Source organism: Acartia tonsa, chromosome 7, assembly GCF_053477335.1.
Source record: "Acartia tonsa isolate MP-2025a chromosome 7, ASM5347733v1, whole genome shotgun sequence".
NCBI classification, from domain to species: domain Eukaryota; kingdom Metazoa; phylum Arthropoda; class Copepoda; order Calanoida; family Acartiidae; genus Acartia; species Acartia tonsa.
In genome coordinates this window covers 19562575-19587597 of record NC_137266.1, presented here as the reverse complement: position 1 = coordinate 19587597, position 25023 = coordinate 19562575, and the positions used below count along the sequence as shown (strand labels likewise).

Genomic DNA, 25023 nt, shown 5'->3' with positions numbered 1-25023 from the left:
GATGGGCGGACAGACAAACAGACATCAAGCTACTTTGTATTATATATTAACACCTAGGGATCTAAGGAACAAAACAATAACCGATTAATATGTACATCCCCAATATTGATACATATTTAATAAACTATATTACAAAATTATTTGTCTGTAGATGACAATTAGTGGTTGAAATGTTTTGACACTCATCTTAATGAACCAACCAATAAAAAATCAATTAAATTTCCTGAAGTTCTTATGCTAACAAATAAAAAAACGTTATTATAAAACTTTGAAGTTTGGAGACTAGTGTAATTAACAGTCCCCTCCCTTTCTAAATAAAACTGCTGACTTTAAACATGAATACCCTGTAACTACATAATTTAAAAACAAAGCATTACCAATAGACAGACAGAAGACTACTTGCTAATTCCAATATAGAATGATTATAAGAACCTCACGTTATTTGCATATTAACTAATTTTGAGGTAGGGGACATTGGGCTGTTTATAACACTAGTCCCCAAAGTTTTACAGTTGTGTGTTCAAACGTTTTAACTACTAACTTTAATCTACACAAGGGGTAATTTTGTGTATTATCATTGGGGATGTACAACAATTTATTGACCCTTGTCTTATCCCTTTAGATCCCTGATATTTGTAAGAATCTATAGAAACGATTATTTAGTTACATTAAAACATCAAACATAAAGAGGTTTAGATTTAGGTTTAGTCCCCCCCCCCTCTCCTCCCCATCATTTAGTGCAAAAGAACTTGAAAATATTTATTATTAACTTTAATTCTAAGTCTGAATAAATATTTCCCAATATGTCTATGTTTTTGTGTCTTTTATTTATTTGAATTATATCGTAAGTTTTGACTTTAAAAGCGCATTTAAACGCCTTTTCTTACAAGCTTTTCATGCACCCACGTTCAGAAAACGGGCTAAAAACCCCTACGGGGGCGCGGGGGGGTAAATGAAACCAGTACTGGCGATTAAAATATGTCTTTGGGTAATCAAATATCGTTTTTTTAGCCGGCGACACCCGGCGAAAACATGTTTCCTCTTACTGTCTTCTCAAATGTTGATTAAAAAACAAACAAATAAAAACTAAAATCTTGACTTCAACTAGAATTATTTAGGACTAATTTCTTCAATTTGTGTTTTTTTCTTTTATACTGTCAAAATATATGTAATGCATGACTCATCAGAAGTTATTTTGTCTAATTACGTTAATTCTAAGAGATTTTATAATACTTTTAAAATTGTTGGTGAAACACAAAAAGTATGCCTTTTTCTGTAAGAAAATTTTTGCATTTCTTGACTTCAATGCATTAGAATGCTTACTTAAAAAGCGTATTTTTACGATTCCTTTGAAATCTGATGTACATTGGGTATGATAATGCTCATAGAATGTTTAAAACTTGATTTGGGGGTGGTGAATTGTTGCCCCTTGTTGCCCCTATGTGATGGTCTAGAAGTCTAACTTTATTCTAAAAAATATTACTCATGTTATTATAACAACAAAATTAACAAAAGTTTTAATGTGATTACTAAAATTTCGGTACATATCTTGATACAAATCAGAACAACTAGCAGAATAAAGAATGCTGATAACATTGCCCGGTATATAAAGACAAATAGAAAACATCAAATAGAAAAAATATTACATAATAGGAAAATTTATATCTTTTAATATAAAAGGTAATATTCTAAGCAGTAATAATTATGTATGTAACTTCCTACTTAATTAATTTACCAGAAAAAGGACAAATACTTCAGCTGCTTTAATAATTAACCTTACATTTCTGAGCTACAGCTTTTGACAACCTAAAAATTTACATAAATACATTAGTTTTTTAACGTTAAATGCTTTACTTATATCAAACCGCCTAAAATACATTAACTTACTATCTATGATTCCTACTATCTGTAATTTTAATGTTAAAAAGCAAGTTTGCGGTTGTCTTGTGTTGGTTTTTATCTATTTTTTTGAATTTTTATTGATGGTATATTCATAATGACCTCGAATTATAGACAGTATAAGGACGTCTACAGGGGGGGAGTGCTAAATATCCCTTACCCCCTCCCCCCCCCCCCCCCCAATCTTGAACGTCCTTAGATTGTGTGTAAATTTTTCTGTCTAAATTTGGGAGTGTCTGTTTCACCTCAAAACAGATTAACATAAAAATTTGAGCTTTGAGAGCCTTAGTTCTCGAAAATAAGGTACATATTTCTCATTGTATATATATATATATATATATATATATATCATTTTTTACAAAAATAAATGTATAGAAGTTGTTGAGTAAATGAATAATCTAAACATACAAAGCCTTAATTGTAGAACATTCCCATTAATTGTAAATGTTATGTTTAAAAACAATGTTATTAAAAATCTATATTTGCCACCTAGAAAAAGAAATATTGTTTTTGCAATTTGAGGTCTGCTTTGAAACACAAACTATAATTGATTTATAGGTTTAGCTCAAACTTTTTCATATTTCTAACATTTGATTTAAATTTTTGTGGAAGATTTTTTATTTCATGAAAATTAAACAATAAGCTAGGTTCCTAACACAATAAAGAGTAAATTTTATAATGGTGTTTGTTATTTGGGGTCCGCTATGCAGTTTACATTATTATACATCAAAATCAAGAAACACACAACTGCAGTATAGAGCCAAATTTTATTAGTTTGTAGTGGCGATTCTTTACAAGTGAACCTGTCAGTCTGTTTTGGTTTCTAAGACACAAAATTTATACTCACCATTTCGCCCTTATTTTCCCCCTCTCTCTATCATTCTTCTTCAGCAGAAAATATTATTTTCTAGTGGCGAAGTACCCTCCTAAAAATTAGTTACAAACATTCCCTGGACCTATGAGAAGCTTTGCTGTAAAGGAGAACCATTTGTAAAGGTTGGAAGAACATACTGATAATTTAGATCTTTAAGCCCAGTTCACAAAAGATAAAGGTCTACCTTTGGAAATTTTAGGTCGACCTATAGAAGCTTTAGGTTGACCGATTTTATAAAGATATTTGTGGGTTGTACTTGTTTAGGTTGACCTACAGAAAAAGAAAACGGTCGACCTTTAAAAGCTATTTGTAAACTGGGCATTAGATTAGATTCACTCAAGAATAGATCTTCAAAATAATTCCTGCTTTAAAATAATCAAAATGTTTGAACTAGCTCATTAAAAGGAGACACCTTTCCTGTTGTAGTAACTTATATTCTTATTTTTCCTTTTTCTAGGGTGAAAGAGAACAATAGTACTTAAATTAATCTGAAAACTTTCTTCTCATATTTTTTAATTTTGATGTAATATATACAAAGATTCTTATTGGAAAGATTGAATTAAAAACATTGTCCTATCTCTTAATTCCTGATACTATCCTTATTTCTCCTTTCCCTTTTATATTTCCTAGCATAAAATGAGAAATTTAAGTAATTTTCTGAGATAAAGTAACATGTTTTTAGCATAAATAAGCTAATAAGAATTGAATTTTTAAACTAGGCATATCTAAGATTATAAAGAATAGATAAGAATCCATGTAGAAGATTTAGCTTTAGTAAAAGAAAATAAATTTTATATTATAATGAAATATTTTTTCATGATTCTTTTCGTTGAGATTCTACGCAATGTGAAAATATTTATTGGGTGGTTCATCCTTCAAAGTGCCTAGTTGAGCAGAGAACCCCCCACCCCCCTTGATTCTAAATATTTTTTTTATTTTGTTATTTCTCTACTTTAAGTCAGGTTAGATTAGGTTATAATTTATAGGGAGTTACCTTGTAAGCTACAGAGTGTAGCATTAAAGATATTATAATGGATTTAGGTGGATATTAGGGTATAAGATATTCAGTGGGGTGTAATCTAAATGTCAATGGAGTGCATAGAGTTTGTAATGGGGGGGGGGGGTGTATATTACCACTTCCGGCACGATTCTACAACCATTCCTATTTATACAAAGTCTTTCCAACTTGTAGAAATTGTAAATAAAGAAGGTGAGCTCATAAAATTTTAATATTAACAATTCCTTTTTCTCTGATAGTAATTCTTCTCTTTGACGCTTTACAAGGGAACAATTCTCCTTTCCCTCCCCCCCCCCCCTGTACCTGTCTGGGCGGAGTGGAAGGAGGGGCGTTGTCTGTAAAGACAATTGGGCACAACTATAGGAAAATTTTAGGTGTGGCAAGAATTTTGTCTGTACAAAAAAAGGCATTCCTATTTTTTACACTGTAAAAGAGAACCATTTCGGCCTTGCGGTTCGTGAGATCCTGCGGTACACACATATAAACACCCTTTTAATTAGGTATAAACATAGGCTTAATAATTTTAGAAAGGACATTTTCATTGTCGCGTTATATTTAAGAATTTAAGGTATTTTCGTTGACCTTTATTCTGTTGACCGCTACAGCCTACTGTAAGGGTCCAGGATACACTCCTGCTAAGCTTAGAGGCATTTTGTTGACATACATTCATGATGTATGAGTTAACAATATGGTAATTTTATTGAGTCTTAGTAGTGAAGCTACTCTGTAAGTATTCCTGTTTGCGATATTCAATTATTTAAGCTTTAATGTTTCAAGTAATTAGATGTTCTAATATACAGAAATTCATAAATAAAAATTTATACCTATCTCTCTCTCTCTCTCTCTCTCTCTTCATTTCCTTAATTATATTCAATTTATTATTAAAAACAGAATCAGTAACTGACATGATTGTCCTGTATATGTACTAGGTAAATATTTAAACTTCTAACGTTGATATAACAACAGCCTGTAGAGTTAACAGGTAAATGCCCCGCCCCCCAACAGCCCACCGCACACCCAAACACAATTGCCCCACCCCCAAGCATTGCTGGGACAGAAAAACTAAATTTATCATTCTAACACTAAATTTTTTATCTTTAACTTTCTTATTTTTAGTTTTCTTGATGAAAAAATAGTAATTTTGAAAAAAATAAAGTTTTATTAACATGCAGACAAATACAACTCTTTTTTAAAGCCAATCTACAAATTGTTACACTAAAGAACGGCATATCTAAAGATTACTCATTGATTACCAAAATAACTGTTTTCAAATGCAAAGGATTTACAGCAGTTATAAAAACTATGCTTAGAGTTGTTCATATTTACGATTTGGTGAAATGTTCAGCTCAGCTTTTGAATTATGACTTTCTTGTTTTGTAAATGTGTATTTCATTTTTCTATACCGACAGATTTTACAATAAAAGACAACTTTTTGCTATAATTTAAATTTTTAAAGCGTTGCTTTTCTACATTTATTTCAATACGTCAGCCTGCAATAATTTGATGCTGCCGTATATTTGATTATGTTAGACTCGACTTATCTATTTTAAACCTTAGAGGGATGATCTGTAACAATTAGGTATGATACAGTAGGTAGAAACTCTATTATAATTATCAGACACTTAGTATGTCCTTTTTTAAGCATTTTGATTTTTAAGATCCCTTGAAACCCATCTTTTCCTTTACAGAATAATTCTTGATTTTAAATTGGTGATTATTATAAAGATTATTCAGAACGCTATAATAAAATGATTACGTCGTAAAAAGTACATAATTTTTAAAAATTTACTTTGTTTTGGTTCAGACATATTAAAGCGTTTTAACCCTATATTTCATTGGCAACTGTAGTCGCTTTTTTGGTTGTTATCATCCTTGTTTCCTTCATATTTTGAACATACAAATAGTACAAAATTATATATGGCTCGTTAACCCAGAAATTTTACTAGCTGTAAAAATATCTGCTAATCTTTTTTTATGTCATTTATATTTTCCTTGTTTAATGCAAAGCTTTTCTATGATAAATGTCTGTATGTTAAACTTTGCAATTTGATTCCTATTTGATACGTTTTAGAAAGCGTGGCAACTCTAAAATTGTTACCATAGAGTACGTACTTATAAACTTTTCGACTACAAATTTTTTATTTATAATATAATTATCCTATTCAGCTAAGTTTTTGAACAATGATTCCTAGGACAATAATATACGATAGTTTAAGCTAGGAATCTCTATCTATAATACAAAGTAGAACGATGTCTGTCTGTCCGTCTGACCCTTAAGATCTTGGTAACCACTGAACCTATCGAATTCTACTCTTCAGGGTATATACCTATTGGTCCTGTGGTGGTTTTAAGCTATTTTCTTGGGGGGTGGGACACCCCCAACCCCCCAAAAAATGAAAAAATCCCCCCCCCAATTTTTTTTATTTAAAATTGGTGGTGGAGTTGGGGCATCTCCACAGGTACTTAATATTTTTTCTTCATTAATTACCTCTTGGGGCAAGTCCCCTAGAGGCGAAGCCGCTAGTAATTAATAAATCAATGTGTTGTCTATTAAGTTCTCTATAGTGTCAATGCTCGTTTGCCCTTCCGTATGATTTAAGAGCTTTGCTTTTATGTATGTTGTTATCCTTGTTTTACATATTAGCAGACTCATTATTGGCGCTTCTATTCTAAAATTCTTCAAGATTCATAATTAGTAAATTGGATCAATAAGAATATTGTAGGAACAATACGGCCATATTATTGGTTATCACGAGTACAAATTTTGGTACAACATGGCATTTAATGTAATCAACATATGACATGGAATAATTTCTTAGTGTAAAATTAGCTAGATATAAACAAAAAACGAAGGGGTTAAATTACTGTATTTTCCCATCCCAAGGACCTTTACCGACTCCCTTTTGGTCTTTGAAAATCAACCAATAGTTTCGGGAATATTAACATAGCCAAGTAGCAGAAAACAATATGCTAGCACACGAAAAATGGTTCTTAGAAAAAGGGGGCAGGTAGTTATCTTATCTGTATATAAATCTATACTGTAGATCTGTTATTTCTGGCAGTCGATCTGGGGGAATATATCTATTGACAATGCAGAGACCTGACCTTGATAATTTGACATATGAATATCATAATAATGAAATATATCCATTATGTATTAAATAATATGCGGGATACCTTTAGATTTATAAATTATCTATCTTAGTACCGCAATTGCTCTATACAATAGAAATAGAAGAATAGAAGCATATTCTGAACCTTTTTTTCGTCAAATCTAAGAAGGAACATTTATAGCAGACAAAAGTATTGTTTACTTTCGACTCAAGCTGATGTGGATTCTTAAAAAATTATAGACTCGCTACTCGATAGTGAGGCAAAATTATTTTTGTGAAAAATCATCCAAAAGCACATTAAAAATCTACAAAAATTAAACAAAATCATATGTTAATAACCCTTTTAAGATTTTATTTAATTTTTGTAAATTTTTTTATTTGATTTTGGAGGATTTTTCACAAAAATAATTTTGCCTCACCAGGGAGTAGCCAGCCTAACTTTTTTTTAAAGAATCCACCTCGTTTCGAAGCTTTCAAATTTAAACGAAATTTTTTGGCAATTAACTCTGATTCCGCAAAGCTTTCTACTAAGAAAATATACTGTTTATAGCTGACTTTTATCTATGCATGAAATGAAAAAAACATGCATTCGTAACAAGATGTGTACAAAATTTCAACCAATGAAATTAAATGTATATACCGATGCGATTCTCCTATTGGCTCAATGAGACATTCCCTCTCTTTCTTAGTTACTTTATTCTCTATACCTCTGGCAAGTATGTTCGTCCTTTCAAGTCACGTGATAAAAAATAACATTTACTTTAATTCATCTTATTTTTTTGTGTGCGAATTCCGTTAATTGCTAATTATTTTGAACTGTAGAACAGCCTAATTGTGATTACAGCTTCAAGGGGGGCGGGGCCGGTCCATAATACTCGAATGTGTGTCTATATAATAGATCAAAAAACATTTCTGTTTTTGTAGTGATACATAGCAATCAAGGTCAATTAAAGAAAATTCAGGGTTTGCAGCTGCGCCTTCAACCTCACGGCTGCGGTTTATTGACATGTAGGCTGCTGAGGGTGACTTTGGCTAGCTGCTGCTACAGAATTATTATTACATCCATATGTAACAGAAAGCTCTTTGTGGAAATTTAAGGATGTAAGAATCTTCCTAACGTTTCAAACTTTGCATGGCTGTATAATTTTAAAGCGTAGTAATTGAACTATCATTTGTCCGTATATTCTTTTTATATCTTTGTTAGTTTTACAAAAAAAAACATTACTTACATGTTTTAATGTCTAGTGATTATTTTTGTATATTTTTCTTCATAATAATTCAAGTAAATCAATAAAATATTACATTTAAAATATTTCAATTAACATAATGCCTTTTCCTTAGGTCAACAGATAGCTTCACTTATAATATGGAGAATTTAAGAAAATACTTATGTAGGACGACTTTTGTAGAACTATGATGAGATTATATTCTGTCTTAATATATTTATATCAATGTGCACCATCGTTAACTTCTGTTATGTATGCCATATCTTGTTATTCTGAAGCAATAAATTTAAGAACCTGAAATTACAATTTTAAGTTAATCAAAAGGCGCGTTAATATTTTTTAGATTATCTTATTGTATACCTATAATAATAAATATCCATGTATGTTAGTCTTCTCTTGCTAAATATCAAAACAATATATGTCATCAGCAAAATTCAGATCTTCCAGACAGATTCCGTTTAATGCCCTCCATGCTTTCACATTTCTTCATTATTCAGTAAATGGCAAGGAGGAAAGGGAAGGGGGACAAAAGGCATCCATAAATTCAATAATTACAATCTCAAAATAGGTTGATCGACTATTTTTCCAGCTCATCTATTACAGACAGGGTTGGAGGGCGGTTTTGGGACGCCCTTTATGATAAAGGGCGTCCCATCTATAGGTCCTTTGGGCAAACCGTTTTGGGGGGTGAAAATGGAGGGGGAGGGGCAGGCCAATTTTTTTGGGCGATATTAACTATTAGTAGGCTTTATTTGTATCTAGAGAACTTAAGGATTTCGCTAACCGCTGAACCGAGATGGTTCTCCTTTCCAGTGGAGTTTTTATAGGTCCTGAGATGGTTTTAAGCTATTTTATTTCTAATAAGTCTCGGTTTGGTTTTAGGCTATTTTATATCCTTTTTATATGATTATTACAACATTTGCTTAAAAGGGCGCCCAAAACCATTTGGGGCAATAGGGCGGCCCGTTATCGAAAAAAGTGCCCGATTTGCCAACCCTGATTACAGACGAGTTTCTTTGCCTCTAGCCCTCTAAGTGAGGGCGTGGAAGGTCAGGAAAATAGTCATAAATCACCTAAATACATTTCTAACAACAATCTTATCTTACCAGCAGTTTCCCAGTTCTTTAAATGCAGAACTTAATCGGGTGAGCAGCAAAGAAAATCTTCAGCTACAAACAAATAACATTTACTACTTTAGAGGATAAGAAACCCATAAAATGGCCGCAATTCCCCTCTTGTCAAGCAATTAACTTCTATACCCCTATATATTTTTAAATAAATTCAAAATTAGGGAGTAGTTTTTCAATCGATACTTTATGTCAGGTTAGGTATTGTTATATAGAGTATTATTGGGTATCCCCACTGAGTTAGGTTACCGAAGGTATTGGCCCCGCAGGGGTTTATCAAAGAAAAAAATCCTCTGACGTTCTCTATAATATCTCAGCCTAAAAATACAACATAAATGTACCTAACAATTATCATTAAATTAAAGAATGTTTTTTTTATACTTTCATATGTATTTTTAATATATATCATAATTTACAGGTTATATAATATATAATCATATTATAGTATGTGTTACACCTAACTATTTTAGATTTTACATGATCAAAAATAAATTCATCATTTCATTTTTTTTCAAATAACAAAAAAAGATAATATTTTGTAAAGTTTTGTTGGTTTATTGTTGAAAGACAATTTTAATATTTCTCTACTACAAATCAAATCAAATCACAACGGCGCGACATACAAAATATTTTACTTATTATTGGGTGTTGCTACAAAAGACCAACTTTAAAAAAAACCAACACCTACAAAAGACCAACCACTACAAAAGACCAACACCTACATAATGTTGGTCTTTTGTAGAGTTGGTCTTTTGTAGGTGTTGGTCTTTTGCAGCAACGCCTAGTTGGTCTTATGTACGTGTTGGTCTTTTGTAGCAACGCCTATTATTGGTTGCATTGCAGGGTAAACTTCTTGAGGACCGGGAATTGAGATAAAATCCAGGGAACTGAAGGGATAAGACAATGGAACAAAAATTGATGATATTCCCTCAAAAATACACTAAAGGTTTGTCCAACCTAATCAAGATTTTATAAAAGTTTTTCAAGTCAACGAATATCAAACTGTGTAAAAAAAAATATTTTGGGAATTAGTTCAATTTTAAGTCCAATGTCCCTCCCTCTCTAGTAAAATCATTAAAAAATAGGTTTACCTTTCAATTAATATTAGGTACAACTATGCAATGTGAAGATAACAATGCACTACAGAATATGTTATGGTTTATAATACAGATGATTTAAAGGATAAATATCTAATTCAATTTTAAATATTTTTAATTCATTTAAAAAAAATATGGGATAATTCCATTAAGTGCATTTAACGAGTTGCGGTACTGTAGTTGAAAATTTAAATCTTTAAGTAAAATATAGGTTACAACTTTAGATTAATTTAACAGTTTCCGCAATATGCCAAAAATAGCTAAATTAAATTTATTCTCATTGAAAAAAAAATTTCTGAATCATAATTATCAAACGTTAAAACACTTTTCATGGAAATACCCCTTTACAAAGAAAAAGGAGATTTTTAAAAAATATATCACCAGAACAAGTATATTACATAACATTAGAGATTTCTTTATATACTAATAATTTTAAATAAAGGAATCATTTTGAGAATGCAATATCAATGCTTTAAAAAATGTGAATAAAAGTTTTGAACATTTTTAAGCAAACTACATTGTTAATTTATCACATAAATATATCACAAATTTTAATTTATGCCCTATACTATTTTTATTAAATCTCATTTTTTCTAATTAAATTTTTCTCTTTGTTGACTGTTTTTTCATAAAAATTTTTAATTTTTAGATTTCTTTTTTTAATAGGACTAGTAGTGACAATATTTATATTTTACTAAACCACCATTCAGAAAATAAATCCCATGTTATTGTATAAAAATAATATTGTACACGTCACATTTTAAACAAGTACAATGACTATTTGTAAAATGATAGCTTAATCCTTCCTTTTTTGTATAAGAATGTGATAATAAAAACTTCAACCAGCTCCATCTTGCAAAACTATACACAAATAGTGTTTATATCAAGTTGAAATATAATAAAAAATTTTAAAAATGTCTAAACATTGATTCTAAAAAGCAAATTAAATTTTGTTCCACAAGTCATTAAAAAATTGTCCTTGTTTAAAATATGATGTGTTTAATTCATACCTGATTCTATTATAATATATTATGTATAGACTATTGAAGAGACTTTGAATGTATTCATCAACAACAAAAAATAGAAATCTGTAAATTTATTTGACATCAGTGTACAGCAAAATATTTAATCTTTACCTATTTACTACTTTCAAAGTCCCTTATATATGTATATTATATAATATTATATTGTAGTGAAATTATAAAATAATTAGTTACATTTAATACAAATGATAAAAATGTGAATTAAGAATGAAACACAAATACCAAAAGTAAGAAAAAAGATTTAATAACTACAAGTAGGTATGTTATCATGTAATGCACTTTTATTGAAACCAAAAATAATAAAATCAGTTTGAAGCCAATATTGAAGGAGGTATTTTAAATGTAAATTTTAATGTGATGATTGGGTAGCTTGTAGGTATGTTTAATTTTTACTCCAATTTTAAATAATTAAAAAATTATACATAAATATTTAATTTCAGGAAGTTTATAAGTACTTAGTTTATAATTCCCTAATAAGAGTTTGTTTAGGTATAAGCTTTAAAAATAACATTAAATTTTTCTAATAATATCATAAATTTAATTTAAGTTCTTAAATTTGTCACTGAACAAATAATGCAGAAGGTAGGTAAATACGACGAACAATCGAACGGACGGACAGGTTCTAGTTATAGTTAAGCAGCACAACTTAATAATTATACAACAATTCAGCTCATTGGTTTGCAGAAAAAAGTTGCAAGTTTTTAAAGGTACATTCCACGCCAAAAATGCATTTTATGAAATTGGAAAAGGAAGGGGAGGAGTGATAATAATGAATAAAAGTGCAAATGAATGGAAACCTCACATGTTACAAGAACTTATATTGTCAATCATGTTTTTTTGTAAAGTTTTCAATTTGGTTGCTGGATTAATTAATGTATAGGTATAGATGCATAACCTGACAACTACCTGTCCCAAGTGGCGAGGACCTTTTTCGTCTGATAGCGAATTTGCCGTCTGCTCTTTTGTAGCGACTTGCTCTGTTTTTATTTTCTACGCTATTGGCTGATATTAAAAGAACCAATCGAAAGTCGGCACAGGGTCCCCACCCCATGGGTTAAGTTACAAATAGCTCGTCCCCCCCTCCTTATACTTTTGCTTTAATGAAAATGAAATATTTAAAAAATAGGGGGTACGAAGCACAATCAAAGAATAGTATTGGTCTATTTTCTTCTGACTTTTTCAAAGGTTTATTGAAACTGGGAGGAAAGCATAATAAATAAAAAGAATCATCTCTTATTAAAGTTTTAATTCATATCTACTGAATACAAAAAGGATATTAGGAAAAACTTATCAAGATTAATATAAAAATTTCTCAAAAACGTACCTATATAAAATTGATCTTTTTATGTCAAAATGTCAAATGTTATTCAAACCATATGTGAAATATATATCTTTAAAGTTTAAACATATGGAGAAAATAAATCAATACATAGAAAATGAAAAGAAACAAATAGTAATAAATTTAACCTCACCAACTGTTTGAAGTACAATGACCCTTGAATAAAAATAAAAATTGCACAGCTTAATCTCAAGGAATAACAAGGATATAGCACCCAGGGGATAAACTTTTTACAAAAAATTCAATCAATCCTGAAAATAATTTCTTTTAAGGAATGGCGGAAAGTACTAATTGTTGACTAAATTATTTATTTTTGGGAGGGGGGGGGGGGGGGTCATGTCCTTTTCCATGGCTTTTTTTCGCGTATTTCTAGCTAAGTACCTCTATCAGTATCCCCAACAATTTTGCAACAAAAAATTGAGACTTTATTTTAGCTGTGTGTGCGTACTCCAATCCGAGTTGCAAATTATTTGCAATCTGTTGTATTTTCAGTTATGCAAGCATTAGATAATCAACTCAACAATACTCAAGAGGAAAACTATCTTATATTTGTGTATGTATTTATACATTTTTAGTAGCGAAGCTACTTAATTTAAGATTTTCAATAAAGTTCTATAAGCGTTTGTAAAAAAAAGTAGTTTTTCACGGATAAAAACATAAATTGCTCGGAATAAAATTGGTATGCAATAATTTATTACATTTAGTGATTTAACAAAAATATATCCTAATAAAAAAATATATCTATCGTAACCAAAAAAAAAGGTTTAAAATCGTTTAATAATATTTTCGATTGAGCAACGTATAAGTTTTTTAAATGATTGTTATGTAGAAATTAAATTTTTTTTGAGATTTTATCGTATTTGTCATGAGATGGCTATTTTTTAAATAGATTACGTTCAACATTGAGCAATCAATATCAAAGTACAAAATAAGATGTTGTGTAACATGCAGTAAATTGTCAAATAATAAAAATAATCTTTCAAGTTTTTTTTCTTCTTTTAATTTTGATTAATCGATGTTTACATCAACAGTAATATTTTTTCCAGCATGACATTGAAACTTAATTATATCCGCGGATTAACATCGCGTCTGATACTGAAAAATCATTTATTGTATCGTATTATAGACAACTTTCGCTAGTAATATAATGAAAATTAATAAGATAATAGATCTTTAGGCCCTGAGAGGCCAAAGATCTGAGCTTAATTAAACTAACCTTATATTTTACCATTTCTTTATCCCCGGAAAGCTGTCTATAATACGATTCAGTGAATAACTATGACTAGGTAATAAAAGAATATAATGCCATTATAAAGAGCAGCAATTTTAAGCTATAGTTAAACAGAATTCATTTTAGACAGATATTTGCTCTAAATTACTGAATAGTCGGTCGTTATTCCGTACTTACAGACAAAACCTCCTTGCTGAGTAGCATGGCTACTAACAATTAGATAATATCATTTATTTTCCACCAAGCTGAGACCATCTACAAAAGTTTAAATAAAATTGCATTTTTAGAGTACGCCCAGCCAAAATACGTTCTTGCATAACACAATATTTTTGCAAACAAAATGTGAATAAAAATTAAACTTTTTTATTTACAATAGTTGCAGAAAGCAGCAAGTCTCTCAGACTTGTGTAGGGAAAAGGAAAAACTATACGTTTGCAAACAATTTAACTCTAGAAATTGCTTTTAAATATCATATATAGTATGAGAATGAAAAAAAATAGTTTAGTCCAAAATGAAAGTATGCATGTGGAGAGTCCATATGATTTATTACATTTATGTTAACTTGGCCGATACCAAGACATAAAGTGACATAAAATGCATGTCAATGTCATATGTCAAAAATAATGATCAACTTATATACCTACCTACAAATTATTGTATATCATTTTTAATCTAATCAAACAAACTCTGACTTAGGGAATTGTAAGACTTAACCTAATTTCTGGCACATATCAGTAATCATTTTAGTCGAAATAAAAACTTATTTCAAGACACATAAATGACAACATCCATAAAAGCAAAGCTATAAACAAATTAAGTCGGTAGAACAAAGGAACATTAAAACTAGTTGAGTGTCAAAAGTGAATAAAAGAATATAATATAAAAGTCTAAACAAAATTTGTACATTGTTGCAAAATTGCGTAAATACAGGATAATCTTTATGCACATACCTGCATTTTTAGTACTTGTTTATGGAGATACTCCACTTAAAATAATATACCTTGTTGTACTTGGAATCATTTTATAATAAAATATCAGATGGTTAGGATAATTATATCATAGGTAAATTAAAATATATCGTGATTGAACAAATGGACTTTCTGGTAATAATTATAGTTTTGTTACGCTTTCTATGTTGTACCTAACTGTTACAGGAATCATCATGCAAAGTTTGAACTTGATATGACAATCAATAAAGAAGCAAACATGGACCGACCCTAATTTTAGAAGAGCTTTTGTTTTTAAAAGAAGCTAAAACTTCAAAATTATTTCTTTTCTGAGCGAATATGAAACTAAGTATGGTGTTCTTTGTTGTTTAAGAGAGGCTCCAGAGTCCAGCCCTTTACATCGCCATTTTTATTCTTTTCATCTGACCATACATATTTCAGGTTCATCTTTTCTTGCAATTCCTTTAAAAAGGGATTTTATCAGAATTAAAAAGTGCTTGATTTTTTAAAAGTGGTATGTACACATTTTAAATCAAAACAAAACCATGCCATAACTAAAGACGTTAAAAATAATTTCTGCTACTGCAGTATCAGATGCTCGATATCAATGTTGAAAATGTCTTGGCCCCAAACTTGCGGAACTTATTACCACACACACACATTAAGTACTTCCAGACAAAGGTCGTGCAATCAAAGAGTTGGTTGTATGTTGGGTGTTTCTTTACTTAAAACGGTTTTTTTTTTGAAAGAAAAGGAAATATTGCTGCCCTTTCGGTTCTTATTTGTTAAGTCATGAATGGGACAGTGCAGTAGTCTTGCCAGTACGAGGTAATGGCAGGGGTGTATATTCTGCACAAGATTTATTTTTTTTCCCCGGCGACAAATTTTATATTTCCCCCCCCCCCCCCCCTAGTTTTTTCTCACCAAGTAGGGGGGGAAATGGAAAAATATTTAAAGAACTCTATATTATATTTATTTTTTCCCTGCTACCACACATTTTTTTAGTTTTTTTCACCAAGGAGGGGGGGAAATGGTAAAAATGTTTTCAGTTTTCTTAATTTTTACATTTTTTTTCTCTCCAACCACTTATTTTTTATTCCCCCCCCCCCCTGAGCCGGGGATCCCATGTAGAATATACACCCCTGGGTAATGGACAAGAAAAAATCGCCGAGGACAATACTAATACCTGAAGAATTGCTGTTCTTATTTCTGATGCTTCCTCTTTATTACTAAACGACATTATATTAAATCAATTACTTCTTATTACTTACAATCTAAACTTGTCTACTAAAGAGGGATATCGTTGTAACACTTTTTAGAACCCAAACTAAAAGTCAAAGAAACTCAACTAAAAAAAAGTTACAGCATTGAAATTTGTCATGGCAGTTGGTATTAAGGGGATAACTGTGAAGCAACGGCGGCGGAATCACCGCACTCACCGAAAAACGCCGTTTTCCGCCGAAATTTTTTTTTGTCTTGCAAAATTACCTAGACTACCTATTTTGAATCATCTGAGACAAAATTTTTTTTGATAAAAAAATTTCCTTATATTTTTTATTTCTTTCAATATTCAAACATTTTCAACGCATTAAAAAAGTGTCAGCTGCAAACGGCGGTTTTCGGTGAGTGCAGTGGTACCGCTACCTTTTCTTTACAGATCCACATTATACCTCTTTATTGCAACTGCCATGCCAAATTTTAGTGCTGTAACTCATGTTTAAGTTGTTTAAGTTGAGTTCCTAAGACTTTTAGTTTTGGTTTTAAGAAGTGCCACACCCACCTTCCCCCTTTTTAAAAGCTGGTTAGTACCTCTTTAAGATCCAATAATAACAGTCTAAATCTTGATTTAATATTTTCCTGGCATGTTTATCATATGTTATATTTAATTCTGCAATCTTCGTTTTCCATTCTGCAATCTTATTTTTCATAATACTCTCCTCTTTCTGAAAAGAATAACAATATTTAATTTTTATTTTTATCTCTTTCTATCCTATTATAAAAGCAGCAAGTTTTTTTGTCTGTAGCTTAAGATTTCGAGAACTACTGAACCGATTCAGTTCTCCATTTTATGGAAGCTTCTTAGAGGTCCCTGGATAGTTTTAGGCTATTTAATTTTTATATTAAAGTTTGTTTTATGGCTAATCTCCTACTTTCCTTACCTACTTAAGAATACCGAGCTCCTATATACTAGGAGCCCGGCCGATAGGTTTACTATAATCTATAATACAAAGTAGTGTATATCTGTCTTCTTACTGTCTGAAGCGTAATAATGTGATAACTGCTGAACTGATAGGGTTGTAAGTTTCGAGAGAATATAAATACTGGTCCTGCGGTGGGTTTTTAACTGTAGTCTTGGGGAATGGTGGGGGTGCCATACACTAAAAACCAAAAATGATCACTCCCACATTTTTTTCTTCTTAAAAAAACAAAAATAGTTGCAAAATTGCGTAAATACAGGTTAGGTACTGTTTAAGGACATACTAACATTCAAGGACTTGATTGTCGAGATGCTTCGCTTATAATAGTGTACCTTGTTTTCATAAGAATCATTGTTCGAATGATCAGTTGAACAGGATAATTCAATCATACAAAATTGTTGTCAAAATAGTTACAAGATTAGCATGCTAAAAATGGACGCACACACTTTCTGGTAACATTTATAGATCTGCATCGCTTTCTAAATCGTGCCCAACTGTTATAGAAATTATCATGCAAAGTTTGAAATGGAAAGGACAATTCTAACATGCCTTAATTGAGTACAGATGGAACAGGTTTTGAAGGGGTTTACCTCAGGTTGATCAACCCCCCCTCACAACCTTTGGAGGGACAGAGCGAAAATATTTAGCAATATATAGTATATACCTCATCTTTTTCTCGGCTAAGTTTCGCGTATTCTCTATTCTTCAATTTACGATGGGCCTCTCTGACATTTTTTTCTTCTTCGGATGTACAGTTTTTCGATTTAATAAGTTGGTTCAACTTTTTAATATCAATCACTTTCAAAGACTCGTAATTACTATAGAAAGGCTTGATTTTAATACAATGTAACAACATATAGAACCCTACCTTCTCTTTTTCTCGTTTATTGCTACTATATCCACGGTTTTTGTAACATCTACGAGCCTTCTTAACTCTATTTCGTTCATCTTTATCGAAACCTGACTTGTTTAAAATGGCATTTAATGGCTTTGTTTCGATAAGCTTTAATTGCTCATAGGTCCTAAAATCAAGATAAGGCTTGATTAAAAATTAAGAGTGATAAAATTGATTCTGTAAATAATATTAAGTCATAACACGAAAGGACATCCCTATCATAGAGTTGCTTTGCTATTAAAAAAAAGGACGAATGATAAAAATGTTTGTAATATAATCTAAGCCTTTCCCTGAGACCAAGTTTATCCAGTAAATATTGGGGTACAAGGTCTTCTATTTTGGCGTGTTTGCCTTTCTTGTCTGAGGAATCTCCACGACTTCTTTTCTGAAAGGTAAAGTTATTTAGCAACGTAAGAACTTTGTAATTTATCCAAAGATGAAGTTATAAGAGCTTTATAGGAGGCACTTACCTGGAAAGCAGGGTTTCGGATCCGGATCCGGATCCGCAAGGATCCGCATATTTTTGAGTCCAAGGATCCGGATCCGGATCCTTAGACTCCAAAAAATGTGGAAAAAATGGAAAAATCTACCTAAATTTATATAAAATCTCAGACATTCTCTTGATGAGAGCCAATCTTTAAGGTTTAGGTTCAGACTTTAAAATTAAAAGTATTTTTGACTTCGAATTAAAGAATAAAATTTTTTTGAAAAATTTGGTGATTTTATTTTTATTGTCAAAGATCCGGATCCGGATCCAGTAGGATCCGGATCCGCATAAAATCAATGCGGATCCGAAACCCTGCTGGAAAGTACCAAAAAAAGACCTACATAAAAAGATACTGTTTCTTAGGTAATTCTTTGCATGTAGAATATACAAAAAAAATTAGGTGCATTCCTTCCTAGGTATAAAAACATTTGTATCTGCGCTTTTAATTACATTCAGGGTTGACGGACAAAAATAAAGGGGGGGGGGGGGTTTAATGCAACCATCTCGTAATCAATGTATAAATGTCACTTAAAATTCGAATTTTGATCTGAAATTGTGCACGAGTAATCCTTGGTAGGTCTATTTTCCCTAAATCGAAAAAAAGTTGAAAAAGTAACGGCTAACGGCTCAGCCGTTTAGCCGTTTTTTGGCTATTTTTAGATTTAGGGAAAATAGACCTACCAAGGATTACTCATGCAAAATTTCAGATCCAAATTCGAATTCTTAGTGCCATTTATACATTGATTACGAGATGGTTGCATTAAAAAACCCCCCCTTATTATAATCCTTATATACTTAAGTAGCAGGATATATATATATATATATTATTATTATGTATGTATGTTTTTAGTATTATCTAATAAACGAATTGACAGATCGTTCCACAATTTGAAGGTAATTTTACGTCAGTATAGGGATTTTTAGCTGTTTTCACAATATTACTGGACAGACACGCTTTGATGTTATGGTTAGAGCTTACCTGAGTTTTTCGACTAGGCACTTGCACTTGGTCTTTCTAAAATAAAATTTTATCAATAGTAATAATCTTAATTTTTCGTAGCGAAGCTACTCTATAATTTGAAATATCCGTCTGTATGTCTGTCTGTCTGAAACATTTTGGGGGGAAACGTGATTTTCTCAGCTCCTATAAAAGATAGAAGGCTGAAACTTATTGTCAACATTTCCATCAATACGGAGCATAATTAAGTAGTAAACATCAATAGCGGTCGGACTGCTTTTAAGTAGCTTTTTTGCCGCTTTTATTTTTCAAAATTGATTTTCTCTGCTCCTGAAAAGGATAAATGGCTGAAACTCCTTGTCAACATTTCCATCAATACATAGCATAATTAAGTATGAAACATCAATAGCGGTCGGACAGCTTGCAGCTTTTTAGCCGCTTTTACTCTTTACAACAGATTTTCTCAGCTCCTGCTAAAGATACACGGCTGAAACTTCTTGACAATATTCTCTTCTTTATGCTCCATAATTAGTTATAAATCTATGGTAGTCTAGCTGCTTTTAAGCTGCTTTTTAAAAAACTTCTGGACATAAACCATAATTTTATAAGGTTACGTTATTTTAAGTTTTTGCATACCTATTGATTTGCTTATATCCCTTTCTTTTATTTGTTATGATAACAGTTTATCTGCCCTATAACTTAATTTATCCGTTTGTCCATTTCAAAATAGATTTTGAACTTCGCTACTTATGGATGTTGTCATCCTTGTTTTAAATTTCATTCATGTAGGTATAGAATTATATTTTTGTAAATTACAAAGAATATTGATATCTGTTTCAAAACAAAAACTCTTGAAATCTCTTAGGGGCGAATCCCTTAGAGTCTAGGGGATGTCACTTGTACAATACATATTACAGCTAGAGATGTCCTATGTCTCATACGATCTCGAAATCAACCGAGCCCTTTAAATGGGTACTTCTTTTGGATATTGTTAATTTTAACACGAGTGTCTTGTAGAGTAGCTCTGCCAGACTGCCACTAATAATTAGCCTACCTTTACTGTTAAGTCAAGAGGCTCATTACTGACAACCTGACCAGGAATATTGGGCAGAATATCACTGCAAAGAGGAGAGGCAGCCGCTGGTTCAATCCGCTGCGGTACAGGTTCTTTAATTAAAGAAAGAGGTTGAGGTTGTGGCGGTGGCGGTTGTTGACGATGTTGCAGTTGAGTTGGAGAGGCTTGGGGTTGTGACTGAGGTGATAGGTGGGGATTAGAGAACTGACAAAAATTTAGGTTGCACTTTCTGAATTATAAATGCCACATTTTTTTTAATAGAAAGATAGAAATATGTATTTTAAAGAAAGGAAGATCACGTAAAACCCGTTGTTTTGTAAATTTGAAATTTAAAAAGGGGTGAGGCGGAATTACCACTTCAAGTTATTAAACCTAAAATAAAAAGGGACCAAAAAAAGGGTTAAAAAGGGGGATTTGGCATTGCAAAATGTATAACCGTAAAGAATATTTAGTGGTTTAGCTCTGGTTACAAAAAGTAGCACTTTCGCCACCCCCCCCCCCCCCCCCACCCCCTCACAGCGCCATTTATAAGCAGTCTCCCAATTGGCCGAATTTTTCATGTCTTCAACTTTAACGCAATTTAGACAAACTTAAATAAAATGAAGATGGTAAGTCACGTGCAATCTTCCCTGTGGATTTTGGACAGGGAATGAATATGGACCAATAGTACGGTTCGGAGGACCCGCTTCTCTATATCAATCAATGTTATTAGAAATTTTAATTTTATCAAATGGATAGATGCAGGGATCTTAAGGGATAAGACAATAGACAATTAGTGTAATGTACGCCTCCAAGTATGATAAAACAAAACTACTTCCCCTTCTATATATTTGAGTTTTTTTATGAAGAATGTTTGGACACTAGGGTGGGTTCATATCGGAATTAGACAAAGCGGGGATATGCAACAGATAAAATTAACCTTAAAAACATTTCTGACCGAATAAGAATTTTAAAAAATTGAGTTTTAGAACACGACCACTTAAAAATATAATTCATTACTTATTAGTATGCAAAGACGACATTCAAAAAAAAAATTTAATCAGAACTATGGCTTCATGGTGCTCCCTGGAAAGGCCTTGAGGAGCTGAATCAGGAACTTTTGTCCGTTTCAAAATATCTCGTTCCTAGCCTTAGAAATCACTAAAAAACCAAAATTTTTAAAGGTTTATTGCGAATTGTCCAATTTGTAGAGGTTTTTTAGATTTTCTCAGGCTAGGAACGAGATTTTTTGAAACAGGCAAAAGTTCCTGACTCAGCTCCTCAAGGCATTTCCAGGGAGCACCATGAAGCCATAGTTCTGATGCAATAAATTTTTTACTCCCATTTACAAATAGCTATACAATTGAATGTCTGGTCGTCAGCGGTTTTAAGACTTAGGATAAATTTTAAATCACCCAGAGGTGTATTATATCTATATAAATTGAGTGCAGATCCCCGCTTTGGCCTCAGAAAAAAAATGTCCAAAATCGACCCACCCTATTGGACACTGCTGGTTTGTACCTAGTAATCTGGATTTAATGAATGTTCCCGAAGTTTTTAGTTCTTTAGTAAATTACCTAAAGCGCGAGGGGTGCAAAGGGGGGGGGGGGGGGGGGCGAAAGTGACACTTTTTGAAACCAAAACTAAAAGTCAACAAAGGAACTCAACTAAAAAAAGAGTTACAGGTCTGAGATTTTGCATGGCAGTTGCTTTATAGGGGTACAATATGGAACTGTGAAGAAACGGCGGCGCAACCGCCGCAAACCGCCGAAATTTTTTTTTGCCTTTTCTCGGCGGTTTTCGGTGGTTGCGCCGCCGTTTCTTCACAGTTCCATATTGTACCCCTATAAAGCAACTGCCATGCAAAATCTCAGACCTGTAACTCTTTTTTTAGTTGAGTTCCTTTGACTTTTAGTTTTGGTTTCAAAAAGTGTCACTTTCGCCCCCCCCCCCCCCTTTGCACCCCTCGCGCTTTAGGTAATTTACTAATCTAAGGATACTTTTTTTTACTTTTGAGATTGTTAATTATATAGGGGGATGGACATCTAAGGGAGCGGAAACAATCCATCCTCCCCCCCCCCCCCGATTTTAGTCAGATGAGGGTGTTAAAAATCGTAGTGGGATTGTATAAAAACAATCAGGCTGCCAAGTTTGAATTCGATAGGACATATCCTACATGCCTAATTAACAACAGACAGACATAGAAAAGCTTAAAAAGATGAAATATAATGCATGCCTATCATCCAAAGCAGGAGGATATTCTACAGTTGGCGACCGTTCTTTTAAATGTTGAACATCTTTAAGTTTCAGCGATGGCAGTGTACCAGATCCTTCCTGCTTAACGGTGAGACGAAAACCACCACCTAACACAAGGCCCGACTCCTTCCTAATTGGAATTGGCCTAACCGGGGTGCTGTTTCTCTGTGGGGCCGGGGACACAGCCACCCGTCTTCTTTTCTGTCTATCTTGACATGGGGAAGGTGGTTGGTTGAGGGTGGTTGTTGAGGTACAGCTTGAGGAGGTTGTGTAGTTGTATCCGCCCCCACGTTGATTGTTGGTTGTATCAACCACAGGGGCGGATTTTTTGAACTTCTAAAATAAAACATAAAAATTATTGCAACGTAAAAATAAAGTCAAAGTTAACCCTTTTAGAACAGATTTAAAACCTTTCAGGGTTGGGGCGGCAAATATCACCCATCCTACCATTTTTTCTTCAGTTTTTAAGCCATCTAATGGGAATCTAATTTTTATGAAATTTGGGGACCGATTTAATTTACCGTCCTTCCACCCTGTATAGCTATAGAGATATCTAGTGTGTAAGATATTCGAGCTAGAGTGCATTTTTTCGCTACTGGGCATTATTATGCCCTAATGTTAACAGACTAACTAAACTAAAAATGAACCTTACCTTATGGGTGTATATTATGTTGGATTTTTCTGGTTGTTGAAATACTAATGTGCAACAATCTCCCATTATATTAATATATCAAGGCATTATTATCTGGAGAAAAAAATACAAATAAGCAATGTAACCTTAATCTTTTTATGATAGTAATAGGATGTCTGTCTATCTCTGTACCCCACTAAAATTTTCTTTCACTTCATTTAAGGGGCGGGGGGGAGGGGTGTAAGCAACCATCTCGTAATCAATGATTAAATAGCACTTAGAATTCGAATTTCGATCTGAAATTTTTCATGAGTAATCCTTGGTAGGTCTATTTTCCCTAAATCGAACAAAAAGTTGGAAAAGTAACGGCTGGCGGCTCAGCCGTTCAGCAGTTTTTTTTGCCTATTTTCAGGGCAAATTAATCATTAATTACATAGGAATTAAATTTTTAAAACATATTTTTCGTTTAATTCATGTTAAATGATAGCAATAACCATTTTTAAATTTCTAGTACCAACAGCTACCGGCTAGAACCGTTTGATAAGGTTTTTGAGCCACAAAACGTATTATGTGGAGATAGGTTTCGTGACTAATATGCTCTTAAGATTGGCAAAACGGCTGAGCCGCCAGCCGTTAACCGTTACTTTTCCAACTTTTTGTTCGATTTAGGGAAAATAGACCTATCAAGGATTATTAATGCAAAATTTCAGATCAAAATTCGAATTCTAAGTGCCATTTAATCACTGATTACGAGATAGTTGCATTAACCCCCCCCCCCCCTTTAATTAAAAGGGGAGAAGGGGGGGTGGAAATCCCCAGAGACCCCTAATAATATGTGCATTTTAAATGATTCAAATGATTACAAATAATCAAACTTTGCTTATGTCATTGTGTCTAAGTAATCATCTGTTAAAAATCAAATTGGAATAATGAAAGTGTTGGTTCTGAAAATGAATTCATATTTAAATTGCTTTAAGAGCTAGCCATCATGCTGTAGAAAAAGACATACCTACACACCATAGATAGATAAAAGCTACGCTTTATAAAAACATTAATCCAATGAAATAACTTAATCAAATAACAATCAACCAATAATGAAAATCAATAACTGAAAAGTATTTAATTTTGCAAACTAGGAAAAAAAATTGTTGCCAACAATAAATGCAATAAGGTAGCTTTAATAGTTTTTACAAAATAAAGTCTAAAGTCCATGATTAGATAAGAAGTGCCTAGCCGTGTGTGTGTGAGATGTGTGTATGCACTTTTTATGCAATTTCATCAACTGTGTGGCTGGCTCACTTGATATATGCTTATCTCTCTACGTGAGCTTGCCAATATTTACATAGAAAGTATGAACAATAGGATAAAGGAATAGGGATATTGTCAATGAAGCGCAAATAATCTACGCATCTAGTTAAATGGTGTCCTAACTATAGAGGAAAGAGTCTAAGCAGCTTTTTACAGGGTGTCCCATATAAAGAGCTATGCCAATATGCAGCTAAATTCAGGGTAACCAATATTAAATCAAGGAAATTACAGAAATAAGTGTGTTTTAAATCAAATGAAAGAATTTGCCCAGCTAGCTGCAGGATGTCCCAAATAAAGTGCAAAACTCTAAGTAGACAGTTAC

The 25023-nt window shown here is 32.3% G+C and overlaps 2 protein-coding genes across 2 annotated transcripts; both read right to left on the bottom strand.

Annotated features, from left to right (window-relative positions):
• Window positions 1-9626: 9626 nt before the first annotated feature.
• LOC145324436 (uncharacterized) lies at window positions 9627-22574 on the bottom strand. The gene is made up of 10 exons (XM_080167023.1): window positions 22507-22574; window positions 21160-21217; window positions 20507-20734; window positions 19474-19509; window positions 18300-18392; window positions 17981-18136; window positions 16774-16857; window positions 16101-16145; window positions 10037-15376; window positions 9627-9908 (listed from the first exon to the last, which is right to left on the bottom strand). The coding sequence occupies exons 1-9, from the start codon at window positions 22572-22574 to the stop codon at window positions 15260-15262; spliced, it is 885 nt and encodes a 294-aa protein (XP_080023149.1). The 3' UTR covers window positions 9627-9908; window positions 10037-15259.
• A 17-nt stretch (window positions 22575-22591) lies between these two features.
• On the bottom strand, window positions 22592-23518 carry LOC145324184 (uncharacterized). Its single transcript, XM_080166809.1, has 2 exons — window positions 23415-23518; window positions 22592-23098 (listed from the first exon to the last, which is right to left on the bottom strand). The coding sequence occupies exons 1-2, from the start codon at window positions 23478-23480 to the stop codon at window positions 22691-22693; spliced, it is 474 nt and encodes a 157-aa protein (XP_080022935.1). The 5' UTR covers window positions 23481-23518; the 3' UTR covers window positions 22592-22690.
• Between the last annotated feature and the right edge of the window lie 1505 nt (window positions 23519-25023).